The 20,392-nt window shown below is 54.5% G+C and overlaps 1 protein-coding gene across 3 annotated transcripts in view; it reads right to left on the bottom strand.

Moving 5' to 3' along the window:
• Positions 1-20,392, bottom strand: part of Hivep3 (HIVEP zinc finger 3) — a 458,107-nt gene that overhangs the window by 12,556 nt on the left and 425,159 nt on the right. For all 3 annotated transcript variants that reach the window (XM_048815629.1, XM_015485179.2, XM_048815630.1), the window contains one exon: positions 1,652-1,827. In XM_048815629.1, the coding sequence (XP_048671586.1) occupies positions 1,652-1,827 (176 nt within the window). The remainder of the gene's footprint in view (positions 1-1,651; positions 1,828-20,392) is intronic.

The raw sequence follows: 20,392 nt of genomic DNA, 5'->3' as shown, positions 1-20,392 counted from the left end.
TGTGTTACTTAAACTGTCAGCCAAATTTCCCCATCTTTCTCTTCCATAAAATTCCAACTGGCTTCTTAAGGCCACAGGAAATTGGATTGTAGGGGACATGTGGGGACACAGCATGAGTGGATTGTAGGGGACATGTGGGGACAGAGCATGAGTCCAGGCTGAGTTGAGCTGAGCTGCCCTGGGTGTGGCAGGGCTCTAGGGATAGATGCCTTTGATGTGCTCATCAGCAGGGTAGGAGGCTCCAGGCCTAGCTGCACTCTCTGGGCACCTTTTGGGACATTGTTTCTGAGCCACTAAGAGAGAAGAGGACACAGAAAAGGAAGTGGGGGGGGGGGCTGTGTAACTCCATCCAACCCAAAACCTTGGTGGGAAAATTTGAGTTCAACTCAAAGATGACGTTGAGAGGACAGACGAGGGTCGGGCTCAGCTAATGGGGTTGGGAGACCAGAAATAGGAACATGGCCAGAGAGGAGGCCACTGAGCCAGGACATGTGATAAACTGGCCTCTGATCTAGTACAGAAAGAACAGAAGGGGCCGGGCAACAAGAGGATGGAGGAAGGAGGGAGGCTGGAGCCTCTACTGGGTTCTTTCCACAGAGGCTGCCCAGTGGCCACCACTGGGAACAGCTTTATCAACAGAAGAAAGGACAAGTGGCAAAGCCCAAGTCTGTGCTGAGTTTTGCTCCCTGGCAAACAATGTGGGTCCATCATGAAGGCCCCCAACATGCTCAAAGGAGAAGATAGCACCCTTGTGTCCAAACCATGACGCGGGCATTTGCAAAGCATAAGAAGCTGAACCACCAGGGTGCTGAGGGCCTGTGCCCCCCTCCGAGGCACTCCATTCTGCTCAGCTCCCCAAAACAGTGAGCAAGAGGCAGGACCCTCCCTGCAGGTCTCGCAGGGAAAGAACTAAGTCCATCCAAGAATCTCATGGACCTGGTTCATCCAACCCCCGGCGGCCAGGCCACTGCTGTGACCCATCACAGCTCTCTGGGATGCATGCTCTCAACAGCCGGTCCTTCCTTTCACAGGTGACTGCCAGAGCCTGTCCTGACCCTGATGTGGGTGTGGCCGGGGCAGGAGTGACGCTGCAGGTCTAGGGGTGGGGCTACTGGGCCCTTTGCTAAAGGCTACTGAGAAGCCTGGCAGAGCAGGGGCATGGCGGGGTGGTGAGGAGGGGTGGGGCAGGAGTGAACTCTGCACAAGACGTGTGAGCATGCGAGTGTGCTGAGTGGCCCAGGGTGGGATGGATTTCCAAATGCAAGAGTGGCAGTGACGGGTGTGGATGCTGGACGTTATCAGATCAGTGGATTAACGGCTACGGAGACATGCAGAAGGAAGAGCGATGAGATAAGTAGGAAACCAAGAGCTGGGCAGAGTGCCCCCAGGGAGGTGAGGGGGTGTGTCCCCAGGGAGGTGAGAGGGTGTGCCGGTGGGAGGAGGGGCTGTGTGTGGGATCCAGGAGCACCTGCGGGGGCAGCCGTGGGTGCCACTGCCCAGTCTGGAGCTGGCTGTTCTGCCATGGGCACCAAGTGGGGTGGGAACTCAGGAAATGAATGTCAGGCCCCAGGCAAACAGGTCTGTGCTGGGGCTCCCAGAGGGGAGCTCCCTGCAGGGGGCAGAGCCAGTGCCCCAGCTGACTGTCTCTTACCTTTGGTTTTAAAAGCAAAGTGACAGTGCTTGCACACATAGGGTCGGACGTCAGTGTGGGTGCGGATGTGTTTCTTCAGCATGCTGGGCTTCTTGCAGCGAATTCCACACTCCTCACAAACATATTTCCCTCGGCCGCGGCCTCGCACATATACATACTCTTCGTTTGATTTGTACCTATGAGCAACAGGTGTCATGTAAAGGAAAAAAAAAAAAAAGGGAGGAGAAGAGGCAGGTTCCCACCTCAGAAGATGCACGGTTTCCTAGCTTTGCCCAGCCCGGTCACGACGCCTGGAGTGGAGAATGTGGAGCACCGTGGGCTGGGAGGGAGCAAGGCGCCCTGGGGATCCACAGTGGACCCCTGCACCCGGCCACCTCTGAAAGGTACGCCCGCCACACCTGCCTTTCTCCCTAGAGTAGCAGGCAGGTACTTCCTGCCAGGGGACATGAAGCGCATTTCTGACAGCCTCCTTTCCACAACCAGCCCTGACCACTGGGCCACAGAGAGTGAGCACCATACAGAACAGCCACCGTAGGCCACCAGAGTCACAGAGTAAAATCCCACAAAATAACAGCAGCAGCTCTAGAAGCTATAATTCACCCAGCTCGCCTTGTGCTGGGCACTTGACCTGAATTAAATCACAATGACCTCACAACAAAGAGGACCCTGACCTGACCCCAGGTTCGGAGAAGGCGAGACATTCACCCAGGATCCTACAGCCAGAAAGGGACAGAACCAGGATCCGAACCTGCCTACCCTGAGCCCGTCCATTTCCCAGGAGGGGTGAAAACAAGCCATCAGGAAGCCACCCCGATGCTCCAGGGAGGCAAATGCCAGGACCACCATTATTTTCCTGGTTTCAGAGCCTGGCGGCCAGGAGCCCCGTGCTCTCTCCCTCACCCCGGCTCCGTCAAGCTCTGTAGGACACAGATTCCCAGTCGCATCAGGAAGCCCCAGCCGCTCTCAGGGGCCTCGGGACTGGCCAACCCATTTGCTGGGGCTCAGGGCCACTGACACCCCAGACCCTGAACTGGACACTGTCATTTCCACCAGCAGGAAGAAGCCCACAAAGCCCACAGGCTCAACCGATGATGAGCGGACTGCCATGTTCTGGCACTACAAATGAGCACGTCTCCAGACGCAGGCGGGCGAGGCTGTGGCGGGCAGCGGGGAACCCTGGCCGGCTTCCAGGAGAGAGCTTTCTGACTCACGAAGCCTCAGGGCCGCTGGCAGGGTGCTTTGCAGGAGGTGAGCACGCCTTCAACGCCTGCAGCAAGAGCTGCCCATCACCACACTCAAGAGAGAGGGCCAGGGAGTGATGGGGACTGGGAGGGGGGCAGGAGGTGACAAGGGCTTCAGGAGCCTCAGTTTAGGGCTAAGAGAATGTCACAGGGATGGGCCTGAGACAGGGCTCTGTGAGGGGCTGCAGGCAGCAGCAGAAGGGTCACCCCACACCCCACACTCACCTGCACCCGCACACACCCAATCACACGCACACCCCAATTATACACATCCCTCAAATTCTTTCTCATGTATACTCAGACTCCCATTTACACCCACACACTCATGCACCCTCACACATGTATGCCCCCACACCAGCTGCACACCCCTCCACACTCACACTCAGACACCCTACACTCATGCTCATACACACATCCCCACACTCAAGTCCAAACACACCCCTCATGCTCAATCTCTCTGTCTCTGTCACACACTCTAGTTCCAGCCCCCTCACACTTTCACTCTCACACCCACCCACACAGGCTCAGATCTCACATAAACCTCACACTCTCTCACACTCATGCCCCATACTCACGTTCACACCCTCATTCGTGCCTCCACTGCCACCACGCTCCTCATAGTCACACACACACACACACACACACACACACATCCCTCTTACACCCCTGTGCTCAGGCTCTCACAAACCTCCACACTCATACCCTATACTCTATCTCACACACACACACACTGCCCACTCACGCACACTCGCATGTGAATTGCTGTCCCCTATGGGCCTGTTTTTTTGGTCACCTTAGATTTGGCCATCTGCCTCTCAAGGAACCTAAAACTGTCCTTCCTTCACCTTTACAGGTGCTGACCAGCCAGTCAGGTAGGGTCCTCAGGCCCCAGGCCACCTCAACCCTGGTCAAGGGCACACACCATCTTGTGTTCGAGAGGAGGAACTGCAGGCACTGGAGGAGGGGTGGGGGAACTGACTATTGTGCTAAAGGAAGAGCACCCTCCCGTCAAACACGGATGTCTGCCTACTAAATGATAACTCTTCACCATCACACAGCTGTCCACACCCGGATTTTAACTCCCATGACCCTCTGTGCCCTGGGACCCAGGGGAAGCAGGTTGAGACAGGGCACCCTTTCCCAGCCAGGAGAAGACGAGAGGATGGCTGGATCTCCTCTTTGCACCGGAGGTTCCTGCTGCCACCTGGCTTCAACCTCCACCCGGCCCTGCCCGGCGGGTCCACGAAACTTGAGTTCCTCTGACCACCTAGCACGATGGTGTCCTTTGGAGTCAGATTTTCTGCACCCTCCTGCTGCCCACAGCCTCTCTGACCTCTGCTGCATCTGGGCTCTGCTCTGTGCTAAGGTCCTCGCGCCAGTCCACCTCAGCTATCTCAGCCCCCTGCATTTCTCCCTCCATATCAAGCTCAAGTGAATGGCGCATGGTCTTCAGAGAGAAAGAAAGAAGAGACCGAGTCCTTTAGGGTGGTGACTTGACTGGGGTTGGGGCGCACGCAGAACCATGTACCACACCTTGCCATCTGCTGGGGAGCACCGAGGGAGAGCCCGATGGGAGCAGTTGGGGAGGATGGTGACAGGTAGTAGGGAGGGCTCCCAGCAGGGACCCCAGGAGCAGCGGCAGGGTTGATAAGTCCTGGGGTGTGGTGGGCGAGAGGAGTTGAGGCTGGACAGGCAGGGCAGGGGGATCACCATCCAATGCCACCTTAAGGAGTTGAGATTTGCTCAAAGTTGTCTCTCATGTAGATATAAAGTCTCAAGGACAGTTCCGGATGCGTGGGTGTGGTTTGGAGGAGGGAAGTGAGTGTGGACTCCTGTGCCGGGACAGACCCGAGGGTCTTCGAGTGTGGACACCAGAAGACGTTGGTGGCCATCTGGCTGGGGTGGGGGTCAGAATGAGGGAGAAACAAAGATCCAAAGTTTGCAGCTTGGCTCCCTCGGGCGGCACCGTTCAAGCGTGAGGGGGATGCGATGGGGAATTCTGATTTTCAACTGCTGTGTCTCACACTCAGTGAGAGAGACGTGAAGGAACGTCGAGCACACGGGGATCTGTGGGACGCAGGAGAGTTTGTGCAGACCTGCTTGGAGAAGGTGAGCACACAAGAGAAAGAAAAACTAGACCGGTACCGTGTCACGGGCAGAGGCCTGGGTTGCCCCAAGGATAAGGGTGAGCAGAAAATATGGTACCAGGAAACCTGCCCCAAACAGAGGAAGGTCAGAGAAGCCAGGAGCCAGGAGAGAACTGTGGTTTGGAAGCCCAGAGGAGAGGTCTTTCAGAAGGGCGGCCAGTGGGGCTGAAGGTGACGGAGAGCCTGAGGAGGGCCGCTAAGGGCTGAGCACCCCAGGACCTGGAAGACACAGCTCTGGCAAAAAATGGGATCCTGCGACTCCTCTCCTCCATGAAGGCCGGGGCCACGTCTTGTCTTTGTGTTTCCTGAAGAGCACAGCCCAGGGACAGGCATGGGGCAGCTGTGTATCAATGTGGGCTGGGCTCTCCTGCCTGAGGACCTGGCCCTGCTGCCCATACAGAGGCCCCACCCCATCCACTGTCACCTCCTGGCTCCTTCTAACCATAGACACAGGCTCCGCTCTCTCCCATCACAAGCCCCCCTTGGATCCCAAGCCACTCCAGCTCTAGCTCCTCTGCGTCCCTGCACGGACCCAGGTTGGAAAGGGCCCTCCGTACTGCTGTCCATCTTTCTCACCACTCCACGCTCCCTGGGTCACTGCAGTCCTGCTCTGCTGACCACCAGTCCTTGCCAAGCTCACAGGGTTACCTTACCCTGTCTGCCCTCTTCCCTGCCTTCTGGAGGCAACTGCGTGGCTGGAGTGACGTTCCCTCTAGACTGCGCCTCCTGTGCAGCCCTCTTCTTTTCCCCCCAGGCTCCAGCCTGTGTGCCTCTCACCTCGCCCCTTCCCCAGGTGGCTTCCCACCTGAGCACTCACGGCTCCCCCTCCTCTCTCCAGCTCCAACCAGGACTACAAGGCTGAACATCCAGCTGCCCCTCAACATCCACCTGGGGGACCTTGGGCAGGTAAGGTCTACCTCTGTGGGAGGTAGTCAGTGGGAGGAAGTTAGGACACTGGGGTGCGCCCTTGAAGGGGAAATTGGGACCCTGGTCCCTTCCTCTCTCTCTGCTTCATGGCCACCATGAGATGAACAGCCTCCTCCACCATATGCTCCCCACCATGAAGTGCTTCCTCACCAAAGGCCCACAGGTGATGGTTCAAGTGGCCACAAACTGCAACCTCTGAAACCATGAGCTAAGGCAAACCTTTCCTCCTTTAAATCAATTAGCTCAAGTATTTTGTCACAGTAACAGAAAGTTGACAAACAGGAACAAAGCCCTAAAAGGTTCAAGTGACATGGCCATGATCACCCTGACACAATCTTCCTACTTAGTCCCCATCCCCATGTAGACTTGCTGCACTACTGCTCTCAGATGGTACCCACCAAGGCTTTCTTGGCACCTTCCCTCTCTGGTTTCCCAGGGACCTGTGACACTGCAGATAAGCAAGAATGGTATCCGTCTCTACCCAGCCCTTCCTGAAAGTCCAGCCCTGGGCTAGAATCCCCAGGTGTCCACGGCTGCAGCAAATGCCCTGAGAGGGCTAGGGCTGGAAAGCAGGCCTGTGCGGGGGCCTTCCTGGGGCACAGGCCTTCCTCCCGGGTCTGCTCGCTGCCACCTCCTCCACCCCAGGCTGCTCCTTGGAGACCTGGGCCATAGGCTGCCCTGATCCCATTTGGGGAGGGGACTAATTCCCTGCCTGCTCTGAGGCTGCAAGACAGCCCACCATAGCCAGGTCTGGAACCGTGGACTGCAGGCCCACTGCCTGCCTGTCTTCTGCTGTCCTGGTAAGCCAGGGGATTTGGTCAGGCGGTATGGATGTGCTCTTAAAGGAAAAGAGCTTCTTCTGTGGGTTTCAGATATCTTGGCTGGAGGGACCTAGAGTTTGAGGTTGGGCCACCTGTTTGCCTGAGGTTCAGAACTGTGTCTGCCAGGAGCTCCGTGGAGTAGGGCCAGAAGCCCCCATGGCTACATCACCAGGGTCCTGGAGCCCTGGTAGAAAGCAGCTTTCTGTCCTGCTGCCTGGAGTCAGGAGATGATGGGTGCTGCCTGGGCATGGAACTGCCGGGCTCTTCCTGGATGACTCTGCTTTCATTCTCTTGCTCTAAGACTCATGGTCTCAATGGAAAAGAAAGCTGCTCAAGCAGCCTGTGAACAGATGCAAAGAGAAACAGAGAGGTTGAGTGTCTCGTCCCACCTTATCAGACAGCTAGAAAGTGTGAAGTGGGGTGAGAGCCCAGATCTGACCCTGGAGCTGACTTGGTCAGGGTCACACAGCTGGACTTGGTCAGGGTCCCCACTGCCCATAGTGAGCTGCCTGCCTGAACAATCAGCATGTGACACCTTGCGCTGTGGCCTCAGACTCTCCAGAGGCAATCAGACCCATAAGTTCCACCAAGCCCATAGAAGCTTGGCACAGTGTTCCCAAAGGAGGTGGCACACCACACACGCTGCTCTGGGTTCCACAAGACTGGGTGGGATGGGAATTTAAAAGGATTTCAGGCAGAGCAATGGATGAGGTTGCTCTTCCTGGTTCTGAATGGGACGGACTCATCAATGAAGCTGCCCTGTAAGGAAGTGAGCTCCCCATCATCAGCCACGTTCCCATAGGGGCCAGATGAACAGGAAGGAGTTCCGGCTGCCATGAGCAATGGCATGTCTGGCACAGTGCCAGAAGGCTGTAGGTGGACCTGCTGGACCATTGTAAAAGGGACATGGGCATTTCATCAGCTACTCCATATTCACCCCTAAGACCCAGCGCAGGCTCAGGGTGCCCAGGGGCATGGCTGGCACTGTGGTGAGCAAAGCAGAGGAGGCCTAAGGACAGGGGAGTGGTGGGCACTGTGCAGAACTGGAAGGTAGGACACACTCTCTCTCTCTACAAGGACAGGGAGTACACCCATCTAGCCAAGTGTGGCACGAGGCTGTCACATCTTCTAGTGCTTTCAAGAAAAGCACACATCCAGATGTTTTTTAAAATTAAAAATATTAGCAGACTTTAAATAGCTCCTCCTGGTGCCAAGCACTATTTTAAATGCTTTGCATGCATTACCTCATTTAAACCACACGACAGGCCTGTAAGACTGGGCCTCCACTCACTCCATTTACACCAGAAAACAGCAACAGGTTAAGTAACCTGCCTGAGGCCACACAGCCTGTGAGTTAATAGAGTTAGAACTTGAACTCAGGTCGCCTGGCTACAAAGTTCAGGTGTTCAACTGCTGTGCAATTCTGTTTTTAAAAACACTTCCTAGCCAGGTGTGGTGGCGCACACCTGTAATCCCAGCGGCTCTGGAGCTTGAGGCAGGAGGATCACAAGTCAAAGCCAGCTTCAGCAACTTGGTAAGGCCCTAAGTAACTTAGCAAGACCCTGTCTCAAATTAAATAATAAAAAGAGCTGGGAATGTGGCTCGTGGTAAAATGCCCCTCAGTTCAATCGCAGTATATACATAACCCAAACAAACAAACCAAAAAACCCTCCAAAACCAAACAAGGAGAGGCAGATCAAGTTGGGAGCTGAACTTCTGGTTTGAAGTAACTTCCCCAAGGTCATACAGCTAGTAGACAAAGGCACATCTCTCCTTCTAGCAGGACTTTTCTCTCCACCAAGCTGTGTTATTCTCTTAAAGGAAGAGATGAACTCAATGGCCTCCAAGTTACCTTCCTAATCCGAGATTCTATGAGGCAATTCCACATTTATGTTATTGACTTTTCCATTTATTATTAATATTTAATTATCAAACCTCACCTTTCCTCCAAATTAGATACTCTGAAGGCTTGTCAACCTACTGATTTTATTACCATCTCATAGCTCCATGTGCTTCCCCCTCGGGGGCACGCCCCTTGGGTATAATCTCACAAAGCGAGTGATCAGAAACCCACTCTGTTGTATTGAGGCCTGCTTTGGAGGGCAAGCCTGTGTCCTGTGAAGCCAGGCTCAGGTCTGGTTCCCAGCAGTCACTGCGCCCTGGAGGTCCAGCCACAGTGAGCTGGCTGGCTTGTCTGCTCCCCGACGGAAGCTCAAAAAGGAAGGGATGTCTGTGGGGAGTGGAGCAGGAGGCAGGTGGCCCAGCCTGCCGAGCTGTGGATCTGCTAAAAATACTCAGTTGTCCAAAGTAGGAAGCACACGCCTTGGTGGAAAATGAGCCGGGGCGGCTGAACTGCGGGTCACGGGGAAGCTCACACTGGGTTCTGAGCACGTCTCAGATCCTCCTCTTGACCAGGTTCTGCAGAAATGACATCACATCCTAATGTCTGAGGTGGGGGTGCATTTGAGGCACTGTCCAGACCTGGGCCTGCTGTGCCAGGAGTGCCAGGCCACACACACGTGATCCAACCAGCCACAGAGCCCACCGCCAGTGGAGTCTGTGTGCAGCGGTGTGAGCTGCGAGCAGGGTTCTGTTTCCTCAATACTTATTTAGGCCTGGTCTGGGCCTGAGGCTGGTCCAGGGCTGGGAGTATGAAGCTTTATAAGACAGACCTTGGTCTCGAGAGTGACTCACAGCCACTTAAGAGATCACAAAACAGACAGAGACAGGAGTAGAAAGTGTACAAAGGGCAGCGGCGGGGGTCTCAGGTGGCTGACACAGCACTGCCTTTCCTGTGGGGTCTGCGGGGGCTGACCTGGGAGACTCCTGGTCTGTGAATGGAGGATGGAGTAGAGGCAGTGCCAGAGGCCAGGGAGAGGCTGGGGCAGGAAGATAGAGGCCACAGATTCTAGAGAGACAAGAGTGGTTCAAGGACGCCTTCTTTTAGAAATTCTGGAAGCACCCCACTGCCAAGACCAGTCCCTGTCCAGTTGGCAGGCTTGCTACCCACAAGTACCATTTTCACCATTTCTTGGCTTTATGTCACGATCTTTCAACACCAGTTTCCAGCCTCAGCTGGCAAGACAGAGGTGGCCCAGGGCTATGACACCCGCCTGGTGGTGAGAACAGGAAGAGCCTTACTTATTCCACACGACTGGGTGTGATAGGTGGAGATGTGGCGCAGTGACCTCTCATTGACCAAGTCAGACGCCTAAGCACCACCCCGCAGGCACCAAGCCCGGCTGAAGTCAGCTTAGGTCTGCAGAATGCAGCCCACACCCTGTTTCCGACCAGACAGGGAGATTAGGGAGGCAGGCAGGCAGCCAGAAGCCTGGGCCCCTCGTGTTCAGAGAAATGAAACCGACAGAGAGGAGTGGACTCCTCGAAGCAGAGAGGGTTTGGAGTGGTGCCAGCCTGCAGCAGCCTCGGCCAGGTGGGTTCTAGAACACGGACTTGCAAACTGCTCAGGATCTGTGGGGGGTGGGCGTGGGGAGGTTGAGCAGGGCATTTCTGGGGTCCTTCCTCCCACAGCTGCTCTGAACAAGTTGTTTTTCAGAGCGGGTGTCTGTGTAAACTGAACATGGTGTAAAGAGTCCTGTGATGTAAAAACAATTTGGAAATCACTGGGAGAGAACACTCGTGCTTGCAAGATCCTTCACACCTCCGACGCAGAGGGGCCCTGTGCTTCCTCTGGCAGGGCTGTCCCCTCCCACGGCCCGTACATCTTTGGCACCTGGAGACTCACAGTTTCCCAGGCGTCCCCTGCTTTCTGGTGGCCTGTGCTCTCACCCATCATCTGGGCTCCGTCTAGTCCAGCTTCTCTTTCACAGAACGGTCTCCAAAAGATAAGACTCCACCTGAGACTTCACAGCTCCAGTGTTTTCACATCCTTGAACAATTCCATGCGCGACGGAGTCCTCCCCGGACTGGCCACCTTCTCCTGGACTCTTCCAGGCTACTCTTCTAATGGTGGAGTGGCCCAGGACACAGGTCTCAAGTGGAGCTGGACCCAGCCCAGTGTGATATAGGATCACATCTCCCTCTAATGTTCTTCTGACCTCACTCCCTTGTCTCAACAGAACCAGGTGGGAAGTGACCAGATACTTCCTCCTGCCTTGGTGGAACTCTGTGGCCAGTGTTCTCACCACACAAGGGCCAGAACTGTGGGGATCCAGGGCCTCCACCTGCACCTGAGCTCACAGTTTTGCGGTGCCCGCTCTGTGCCAATCCCTTCCCATATGTTATCTTTTCCACTTTGTTAACATTGACGAACATATATTTTACTCACAAAAAAGCACTCAAAAAATGTCAACGAGGGTCAGAGGTGCAATCTCTAGTGTGGAAGAAGACAGCTATTGTTTATAGCTTACTCTGTGGGGGCACTTTTTTACAGAAATTAAATAGCAGAAATTTTGGCCCAATTTCATATGACAGCCCTGGGGACAAATAGCAGGAACTGAGGCTGGAAAGCCACCTGAGGCCAGCTTAGAAAAGCCCTGGGTCCAAAGTCCACCTGTTAGTTGTTTTTCTCAGGTATTTTGTTATAGTCAGGGAAAGCTAACTAATGTTAAAACCATTTAAGTTCAGGGAAATACAGATTCCTGTGTGGGAGGAAGCTGGACTCAAGATCCAGAGGGTCTGGTGGGAATCTAAATGGACGCAGCATTCCTGCCACATCAGCCACAAATAGGTGAGGGAGTGGGTGGGAAAACAGGGAGGAAGGAAGGAAGGGTGTTGTCCTGGCTCAGAGGGTGAGGCAACCTGTTGATATGGACGCTGACAAGGCGGTGGGTAGGGATGGGGACGCTGAAGAGCCAAACTGAAGAGTTCCTAGCTGCTTATCCCTACTAGCCCCAGACAGAGGGCTGCTGCTGACCATGCGGAGCAGCTGGCTGGTGGCTCTGGCTGTGACATTGTTTCATTATGGGAACTCCTAGGTATCACTCCAGGCTGAACCACCCCTTCAACAAAAGCCCTGTTCCTCTACCCCTCCCCATGGACATGTGATTTTCCTACATCAGGGCAGGTCTTCACTGTGGTGAGCTCTTTATGGGTGCCTAGAGCCCTGGGTGGGGGGGGGGAAGGAGACTTTGTGAGCCAGGGGCAGGTGTATCGTGTACTGACAGGCGTTTGCCCACATCTCTTCTCTCCTGAATCCTTCCTGAGTGTACTACTCCCTGCCCCCAGTACTGGAGATTGAACCCAGAGGCACATTACCCCATCCCTTTTATATTTTGGTACAGGATCTCTTTAAGTTGCCCAGGCTGGCTTTGAATTGGTGATCATCCTGCCTCATCCTCTGGAGTACCTAGAACTACAGGTGTGTGCCACCACACCCCCATGACTGCTCTGCTTTTAAAATAAGGCCTCTGAACGGAACTCCCTGTCTGGGATGCTCTTCTTCCCTCCCACTTTGATTAAGTCCCTGGGATGTTACCCTCACCCAGCTCCAAAGGGAAGGCAGGGATTTGGTGCCCTGAGGCTGGTACAGTTGTCCAGCCCTGGTGACAGGGGGACCATCAGCTGGTCCCTGTGGTAGGGCTCTACCATCTCCCCCAGCCATGGCCAGTTTTGGAAAAAAAAATGGTGGATGGAGCCAGAGCCCCCAAGAGCCCTCCAAAATCACAGCCAAGGGGATCAGGAGCTCCTCAGGACACCCCCTCCACAGTGACCGTGTCTGTGCCAGGTGTGGTCCAAGGAGGAGGAAGAGCATAAAGAGATGCTGTGTCCCTCTCCTGACCAGAAGAGCATAAAGAGATGCTCTGGGTCCCTCTCCTGACAAGAATCAGGGGTGACCGGGGCTCCTGCTCGCTGGTCCCACCTCCTCTGCCTTCTGTTAGGCGTGCCCTATGCTTTGCACAGTTCTTAACAGGACAGAGTGAGGCATGGTTTTCACAGAGGGAGGCAGGTGAGAAACATGGCTATCAGAAGCTTCTAGAGCTCATCCATTAAGACCAAGCTGGAGGACTGTCATTGCTGTCTCGGCTGCCCTTCAGCAATGCCATTTCTGTGACATCTTGTCAGAGACTGAAACACATGGTGATCTGAGCAGTGACTGCTCTTGATCAGTGAATGTGCTCATGACCCAGATGCTGGGCCCAAGAAAGCAGGCCCGGCCTGGGAGACAGAAAGGGGCAGAGGCTGCGGATGCAGAAGGGCAGGCGGATGCTTCTGAACACGTGGGAAGGTTTTCCACTGGCTGGGAATGGCACCTCGTGCAAGGGTCCGACCTCATGCAACAGTTCAGCTTCTTATTTTAGTCCCGTCTCCTGGCCCATTTTTGTCATGCTCTGTCCCCTTAGGCACCTTCCCACCCTTCATCTCAGGAGCCAATGCCGCTCCTCAGTTCATTCCAATGACAAGTGCCCACCGTGGAGCTGCAAGCCACACACAATCTTGAATAAAGTTTCTGGCATTGTGCCACAGAGCCTCCTTCCTTGCCTGGTGGGCGTGAGGCCACACCTCGGCTGATGGGCACTCCACGTCACCTCTGCTATCAAGGGCTCTCTGGGTTGCTGACGATGTCTTGGCCTGTGGCTCACAGGACTCAATGCAGCTACTTAGCCATTTCCTGCCCTGGCCGTAGAACAGAAGCAACACCACCGCACACCGACACCTGCCGTCCTGTGGCACTTACAAGGCCTCTTCCTAATTTCGGGACCCCATTGATTCCATCTTGGAGCCCAGTGAGGGGGGTGATGTCAAGCTTCTTTTCCAAGTGAGGAAAAGGAAGCTCAGAGAGGGAAAGCCACATGCCCGAGGCCACAGAGCCAGCACATAGCAGAGGAAGGACACGAATCTCCCACCTCTGTATTAAACACCCCTGCAGAAGATGCTGCTGGTAGGAGGAAGGCTCTCTGCTGCACAGGAAGGAAGGCAGACAGCAGAGGGTAGAGCTCCCTACTGTGAACCCACCCCTACCATGAACCCCAGGGAAGCAGCAGCACCACTATCTTCTCCTTCTTCTTCTCTGGGTCCCTCTGGGCCCTGGGCAGAGGCAGGAGCAGGAATAGGGTCTCCCCAGGGGTCCATGCATGTGGCCGAGAGGGATTAGCACTGGCACCCCAGTTTGTGGCAGGGTGTGAAGGAAAGAACGTGGGCTCAGGAAGCAAATGGGGCTGACGGTGATGCCAGCCCTGCTCCCTACTGACGGTGATGCCAGCCCTGCTCCCTACTGCTTGAGGGACCATGGGCAGGTCCCCAAGTCTGTGCCCTTAGTACGTGATGGCTGCTGTGGCTGCGGGTGGGTAGGGAGCAGGTTGGATGGAGGTGGGTGGGACAGGTTCTGTGCCCAGGCCATGCCACATGCAGGTCCTCGGTGAGGTTCACCAGGGGTCAAGCAGATGCCCTAGGGTCCTCCCGAGGCACAGTGAGGCTGCTGGGAGGAGGCAGGCTGAGCTGACCTGGGGGGTGGCCTCCCTCCCCCTCACTCACTAGAACCAGCTTCCCCAGGGCTGCAGCATGGACTCAGGGCACAGAAAGGCCCCCATGATGCTATGGTGCCTTCTAGCAGCCGAAAGCTGATGGGGAGGCTCCAGGGACAGGTCAGAGTGGCTCTCCAGACAGGCTGGCTGCACTCTCAGAAGACACACACTTCAGTAAGATCTGGGCGCCGAGGGCTGTGCTCACTTTGAACCTCCAGGCCCCAGGGAGGGGACAAGGTGGCTGGAGACTGGAGAGGTCAAGAGCCCTGTCAAAGGTCACACAACCATTGGAGCAAAGCCAGAATGGTGATCCTTGATTCCCTCCCTCCCCAAGTGACCCCTGCTCCCTCCACGCTGTCTTGCACAGGGGCCGCTGCCTGGCCAAGCACAGAGTCCACACACAGAGGCTCCAGAAAGCCTGTGGGCAACTCTCCAGCAGTACCAGCTGGCCCAGATGAAGTGTCACTTACCGTTGCTATTTAAAGCATGTGAAGTGCCTTTCAGAAACAGCCCCAGCAAGAAGGCAACCCGGGGGCTGGAAGTACATCCAGAGACATGCAGGAGCACATGAATGAGAACAGCTCCTGCTAGCACAGTTGGCTGAGAGTGGAGGCAGACCCTGGGGTTCCTCTAGCCTCCTGGCTCCTCATGGGAGCCCTGTGAAGTGGAGAGAGTCATCCCTACACCACAGATGGGGAGCAGAGCTCAGAGAGGCACAGTGACTTGCCTTCAGCCACACACCAGAAAGTGGCACCATAAACCAAAGATCATTCTGATCAGGCCCACGGTCTGCATGTTTAAACTTCTGTGTTTAAAGCAACTATGGGCTTTATTAAATTTACTTTTCCTGCTTGTGGGCTCCAAAGTTGGCCATCAGGGGAAGCACCCATTTGTCTGAACCAAACAGAAAACAATAAAGTCAGCAGAAGGTAACGTGAGAGGTGCTGGGGGCTGAGAGGGACAGGGGGGCCCAGCAGGCAGGGCAGGTGGGAGGAAGGTCAGGGGTGCCATGGAACTGGGGCATCTGGGCTTTGGGGAAGAGATGGCCCTCCAGATGGAGGGGATGGCACGTGCAAGGCACAGAGACATGGGATGGGAGGTCATAGGGTGACGGGCAAAGAAGGAGCCCGAGTGGGGTGTGTCTAGGCCTGACCGGCTGCAAATTCTTTGGAGGCAACTGCAGACTCCACAAAGGCTCTGGCTGGACCAGACTCTGGAGCCAACCCTGGCAGGGAGCCGCAGGAAGACCAGGCCTTGGCGATAGGAAGAACAGCCCCCATGCATGGGGCATTGGGAGTTATAGTAGTTTTCATTTCCTCATGTCCATTCTCCCCTCATAGAAGTGAGATGAGCAATTCGGCCTCCTCTATTTGATGGGAAAGAAACAGAGGGCCTTCCCCTTGTAGCTCAGAGATCCCCACTCACAGCTCCTCCTAAGCCTGCCCACCTGTCCCATCCTCTCTGGCCACCCCATCATCTGTTACCTCCCTTACCATTTCCCTCCAAGGTGCTGACCTCTGGTCAGCCTGGACCTTTGCCCTCACTGGTTCCTGCATCTGGAAAAATCCTTCCCTCCCCTCCCTTCTCCTTGCCTTTGTTAACTGGCCTTCAGACCTCATCTCAAAGCCCCTGCCTTCAGAGGTGGTCCCACCCTCTCTGAGCCTCCTGGTCAAGGGTCTCAGGAGGTGCCAGAGCCAGGCTTTAGGGAAGAGGAGGCACATAGCAAGCATGGCACAGCCCTCAGAATGTCCCTACACTGTGGTTATTCTTCCTCTGCCCACTTTGCAGATGGGGGGTGCACAAAGAGGTTAAGTAACTTGCCCAAGATGACAGGCCTGGCAGGTAGTGGAGCTGGACTCAAATCTGGGCTCCAGGGATTACTCCTGATTCCCACCTGTTCCTGCCCTTGTCCTGTCCTGCCTACCCCTTCCACCTGCCTCCATCTCTGTGTGTCCCCTGGGCCCTCAGTGCTAGTGCTGTGCATATAGAGTTGTCCTCTCATTTGGTCCTTGCCCGGGGCCAGGAGGAAGTACTCCTCCTGGCACCCTCCAGATGGGAAGTGACCGGCTCTGCAGGATGGGCCGCTTCCTCAGCCGTCATGCCCACCAGGCACAGCCAAGCCCAGGTCTCAGCCTCCAGATGCAGCGGCGATTTTCCCAAGATGGTAGAAGATGACCTAGCCCTGAGCACCCGGCTCCTGCCATGCAGGGCCACCCTTGCCTTGACTGGCCTCCCAGAAGCACTCTTCCTGTGAGCTCCATGCAGACCACACCAGGCTCACAACTCTGTGATCCAGGTGTCTTGGCGGGGGGGGGGGGGGGGGGGGGGAGGCAGAGCCAGAGGTTGGAGACAGGCCTGCCTGAGCAGCGGCCTGTGGTCCACCTCCCCCTGCACCCACCCAAGACTCATAGCCACGAAATTGCAAGTTTCATGTGTTACATTTTTCTGACACACATTAAAATCAAACAGGAAAAATGAAATAAGGAGCATTTGTCCAGGTGCTGCCTAAGTCACCCAGACGATTTGCATCGCAGCCTGTGACGGGCTGTTACCCAGCAGCAGCCCACACCAAGAACCTGCTATGAAGCACAGGCAGACTGAGGGGGAGCCTGGGGGGGAGCCTAGAGCCCAGCAGGCCAGGGAGGGATCGAGACCTGGGGAAGATTCCCGGGAGGATGGAATCCGGATTCCAGATGGCATCGCACTGAGATGAGAGACGCAGCCCAGGTGGGGCTGGCAGAGGGGAGAGGGCAGGGAGCAGGAGCTGCTGCTCCCCACATTCCCACCAGGTGGCTCTTCCCCATCACTGAGGTTGAGGTCCAGGGGTCACAGGGACGAGGGAGAGGGTGGAGGGGGAGGGAGGCTACTGAAAGGGTCCCCATGCCAGAGGAGGAAGACAGGGGGTGGTGGAGTGTGGCATGGGTTTTGACAAATACAAGGAGCCCCTTGCTCCCCATTGTCCATTTGAACCCCTCCTCTCCAGTCCAAGTCAATACACTAGTTGATTCTTAAAACACATGTATGTCTATGGGCGTCTATTCGTGTGTGTCACATCTGTGTATATGACACAGAGGGTTGGTGGCGCCCCAGGGGCTCTGGCACTGTGGTACTGGCAGTGTGCTTGGGGCCTCATTTTCCCAGAAACCCAGAGAGCTGACGTTATTCTCTCCATTCCACAGACAAGAAGACTGAGGCCACCAGACTGAAGTATACAGACAGGTAAGAGGTATGCAGACAGGTAAGAGTAAGCAGGATCAGAATGACATCTGACAAACCTCCAAGCCTCCCTGGGTTGCCTCTGCCTGCCAGGGACAGGGAGTCAGCTGCAGAGGGGACTGGCAGGGACCGAGCACCAGGAGCAGGTGGGCTCTGTGGGCCAGCTGCTGAGGTGCTCAGGGGGTGCTCAGGGATCTGAGCAGGGGGGTGGGAAAGGAAGAGCAGGGAGCTGCCGGAGGCCAGGGACCAGCAGGTTCAGAAAGATCCAGAGGCCTTGGGGAGTGGGCCATGCAGTCGGAGGGGAGGTCCTGCTGGCCCCCGAGGTGGCCCGACAGGGCCCTGCAGACTGACCAGGCTGAAAGCAAGTGAGAAGCAGCTGGACGAGGAGCAGGGGTCGGATGTTAGGTGGCCCCACTCCTCCCCTGAGGCACCCACTTCTGAGACATTCTACTGGCTCCACCTTAACAAATGACAGGACTCTGACTCCTTTCACCATGCTGCTGATGGCCCCTGCCACCTCTCCCTTAGATTATGGTCACAGCCCATGACAGTTACCACCTTTGTCCCCCTCCAGCATATTCTCCACTCAGCCCCCAGATGACCCTTATAAAACCACTCCACACCAAACCCTCAGAGGACTCCCGTCCCACACCTCACTGGAGGCAAAAGCCACGCCCTTGTCATGCCCTAAAGGATCCAGGCCTCCTGCCACCTCTTCTCGCACCTGCCCCAGCCTTCACTCGCAGCTCCAGACACACTGGCCCCTTGCTGTCCTTCACACACACCACGCGTGTCCCTGCTCAGAGCCTTCCCAATGCCGGGGACAATAGGCATTTCCTTTGTTATAGGAGTTCTGTGTCTATGCTAGATATTAATCCCTTATCAAATAAATGATTTCAAATAGTTTGTCCCATTTCCTGGGATTGCCTTTTCTCTCTGCTGATAGTATTCCTTGATGAGCAAAAGTTTTACATTTTAATGAAGTCAAAATTGATCTCCCTTTTCTGTTGCTGTCTGTGCTTTGGTGTTCTATCTAAAAATCATTTTCAAATGAAGTCCAATGGCATGAAGTTCCCTCCTCCCCCCCAAGGAAAAGCAAATAACCCAGTCCATAAATGGGCAAACGAACTGAACAGGCACTTTCCCAGAAGAAGAAATACAAATGGCCAACAAATATATGAAAAAATGTTCAATATCTCCAGCAATTAGAGAAACACAAATTGAAACCCCACTAAGATTCCATCTCTCCTATGTTTTCTTCTAAGAGTTTTACCATTTCAGCTCTCATCTTTAGGTCTTTGATCCATTTTGGGTCAGTTTGGTATGTGGTGTAAGACAGGAGTCATACATCTATCTGAATTTGTACACATACAGAGTTAAATGAAAATATGTGTTTTTTTTTTTGTTTTTGTTTTGTGTTTTGCATGAGGAAATTCAGTTTTTCTACCACCATTTGTTGAAAATCATTCCTGCTTCATTGAATGGTCCTGTCACTCTTGTTGAAAATCATTTGACCATAAATGTGAGGGTTTATCATGGACTCTGTTCTACCCCCTTGCTCACGCTGTCTTTTTTTTTTTTTATTGGTTGTTCAAAACATTACAAAGCTCTTGACATATCATATTTCATACATTTGATTCAGGTGGGTTTTGAACTCCCAATTTTACCCCAAATACAGATTGCAGAATCACGTCGGTTACACATCTACATTTTTACATAATGCCCTATTAGTAACTGTTGTATTCTGCTACCTTTCCTATCCTCTACTATCTCCCCTCCCCTCCCCTCCCATCTTCTCTCTCTACCCCATCTACTGTAATTCATTTCTCTCCTTGTTTATTTTCCCATTCCCCTCACAACCTCTTATATGTAATTTTGTATAACAATGAGGATCTCCCTCCATTACCATGCAATTTCCCTTTTGCTCACGCTGTCTTTATGCCAGCGCCACACTGTTCTGATTACTGTAGCTCTGTAGTCAGTTTTGGAATTAGGAAGTGTGGCACTTATAACTTGGTTTTCTTGCAAGACTTTGTTGGCTTTTCAAGGTTTTTGCTTTTCTTCTGTTTGCTCTTACAACCTCAACATCTATAAGAGTTGTCACCCAATAAAAATTTGATGAATGAAAAATAAGCATTCTATGGCATTTGTGTCATGGGCCAGGTTTTGGAGGCTAAACCAGTCTGCTCAGATCCCTGGCCTTGAAGAAATCTGACAGTCTGGGACAAGCTGACAAAGAGCAGTGCATTTGGTGGCAGAATGCCTGAGGTCAAAGGGGGTGGAGAAGTGGGTCAGTGGACTCTGGTGGAGCAGCTTTCCAGGAGGTGAGGGTTTACCCAGTGGAGCAGGGGTCAGGGCACCTGAGCAGCGCAGAGGACGGAGAGGGCAAGAACTGGAGATGATCGGGCCAAGGCTTCTGTGTGTCGTGTGGTCAGGGAGTGGACGATGTAGCTAGAGAATGGCTCGCAGGGGACCTGGCCTTGGGGAGCCCAGAGCCTCCACTGCTCCTAGGGATCCAGGGACAGCTCAAGGTTGACTCCTCCCTTTGTTAAAGAGGTGCCCTGGGCACCCAGGTCAGCTGATCAGAGGTTTGAAGGGAGGCAGAGAAGGAAGAGTGGCAGACAGAGGTGTTGTTTAATGGGAAGGCCAGGGTTTGGATACACCTCCAAAGGAAAATTCAGATAAGAGCTTGCAAAGGTCAGATGGGGGCCAGCCCTGGCCACAGTTTATCAGCCTCTGAGAGGACACCATTCTGTGCACTTCACAGGGGCCTCACAGAAACAGGTAGGTCCTGTTATCTTCCCCCAGGTACCAATGAAGAAAGGAGCTAGACAGAGGGTGGGGGGAATTGCCTGGGGAACATAAGTGGCAGAGCTGGGAATGAACCTAGAGAGTGTGTCCACTGAGGCCACCACACCTGCTTCTTTCCTGGGTCCCCATCTTCTTCTAAGTGAAAGGGCAGGAG

The sequence above is a fragment of the Marmota marmota genome, unplaced genomic scaffold, assembly GCF_001458135.2.
Source record: "Marmota marmota marmota unplaced genomic scaffold, marMar, whole genome shotgun sequence".
NCBI lineage: Eukaryota > Metazoa > Chordata > Mammalia > Rodentia > Sciuridae > Marmota > Marmota marmota.
The sequence above is the reverse complement of the archived record's forward strand: the minus strand, read 5'-3'. Positions and strand labels throughout refer to the sequence as shown.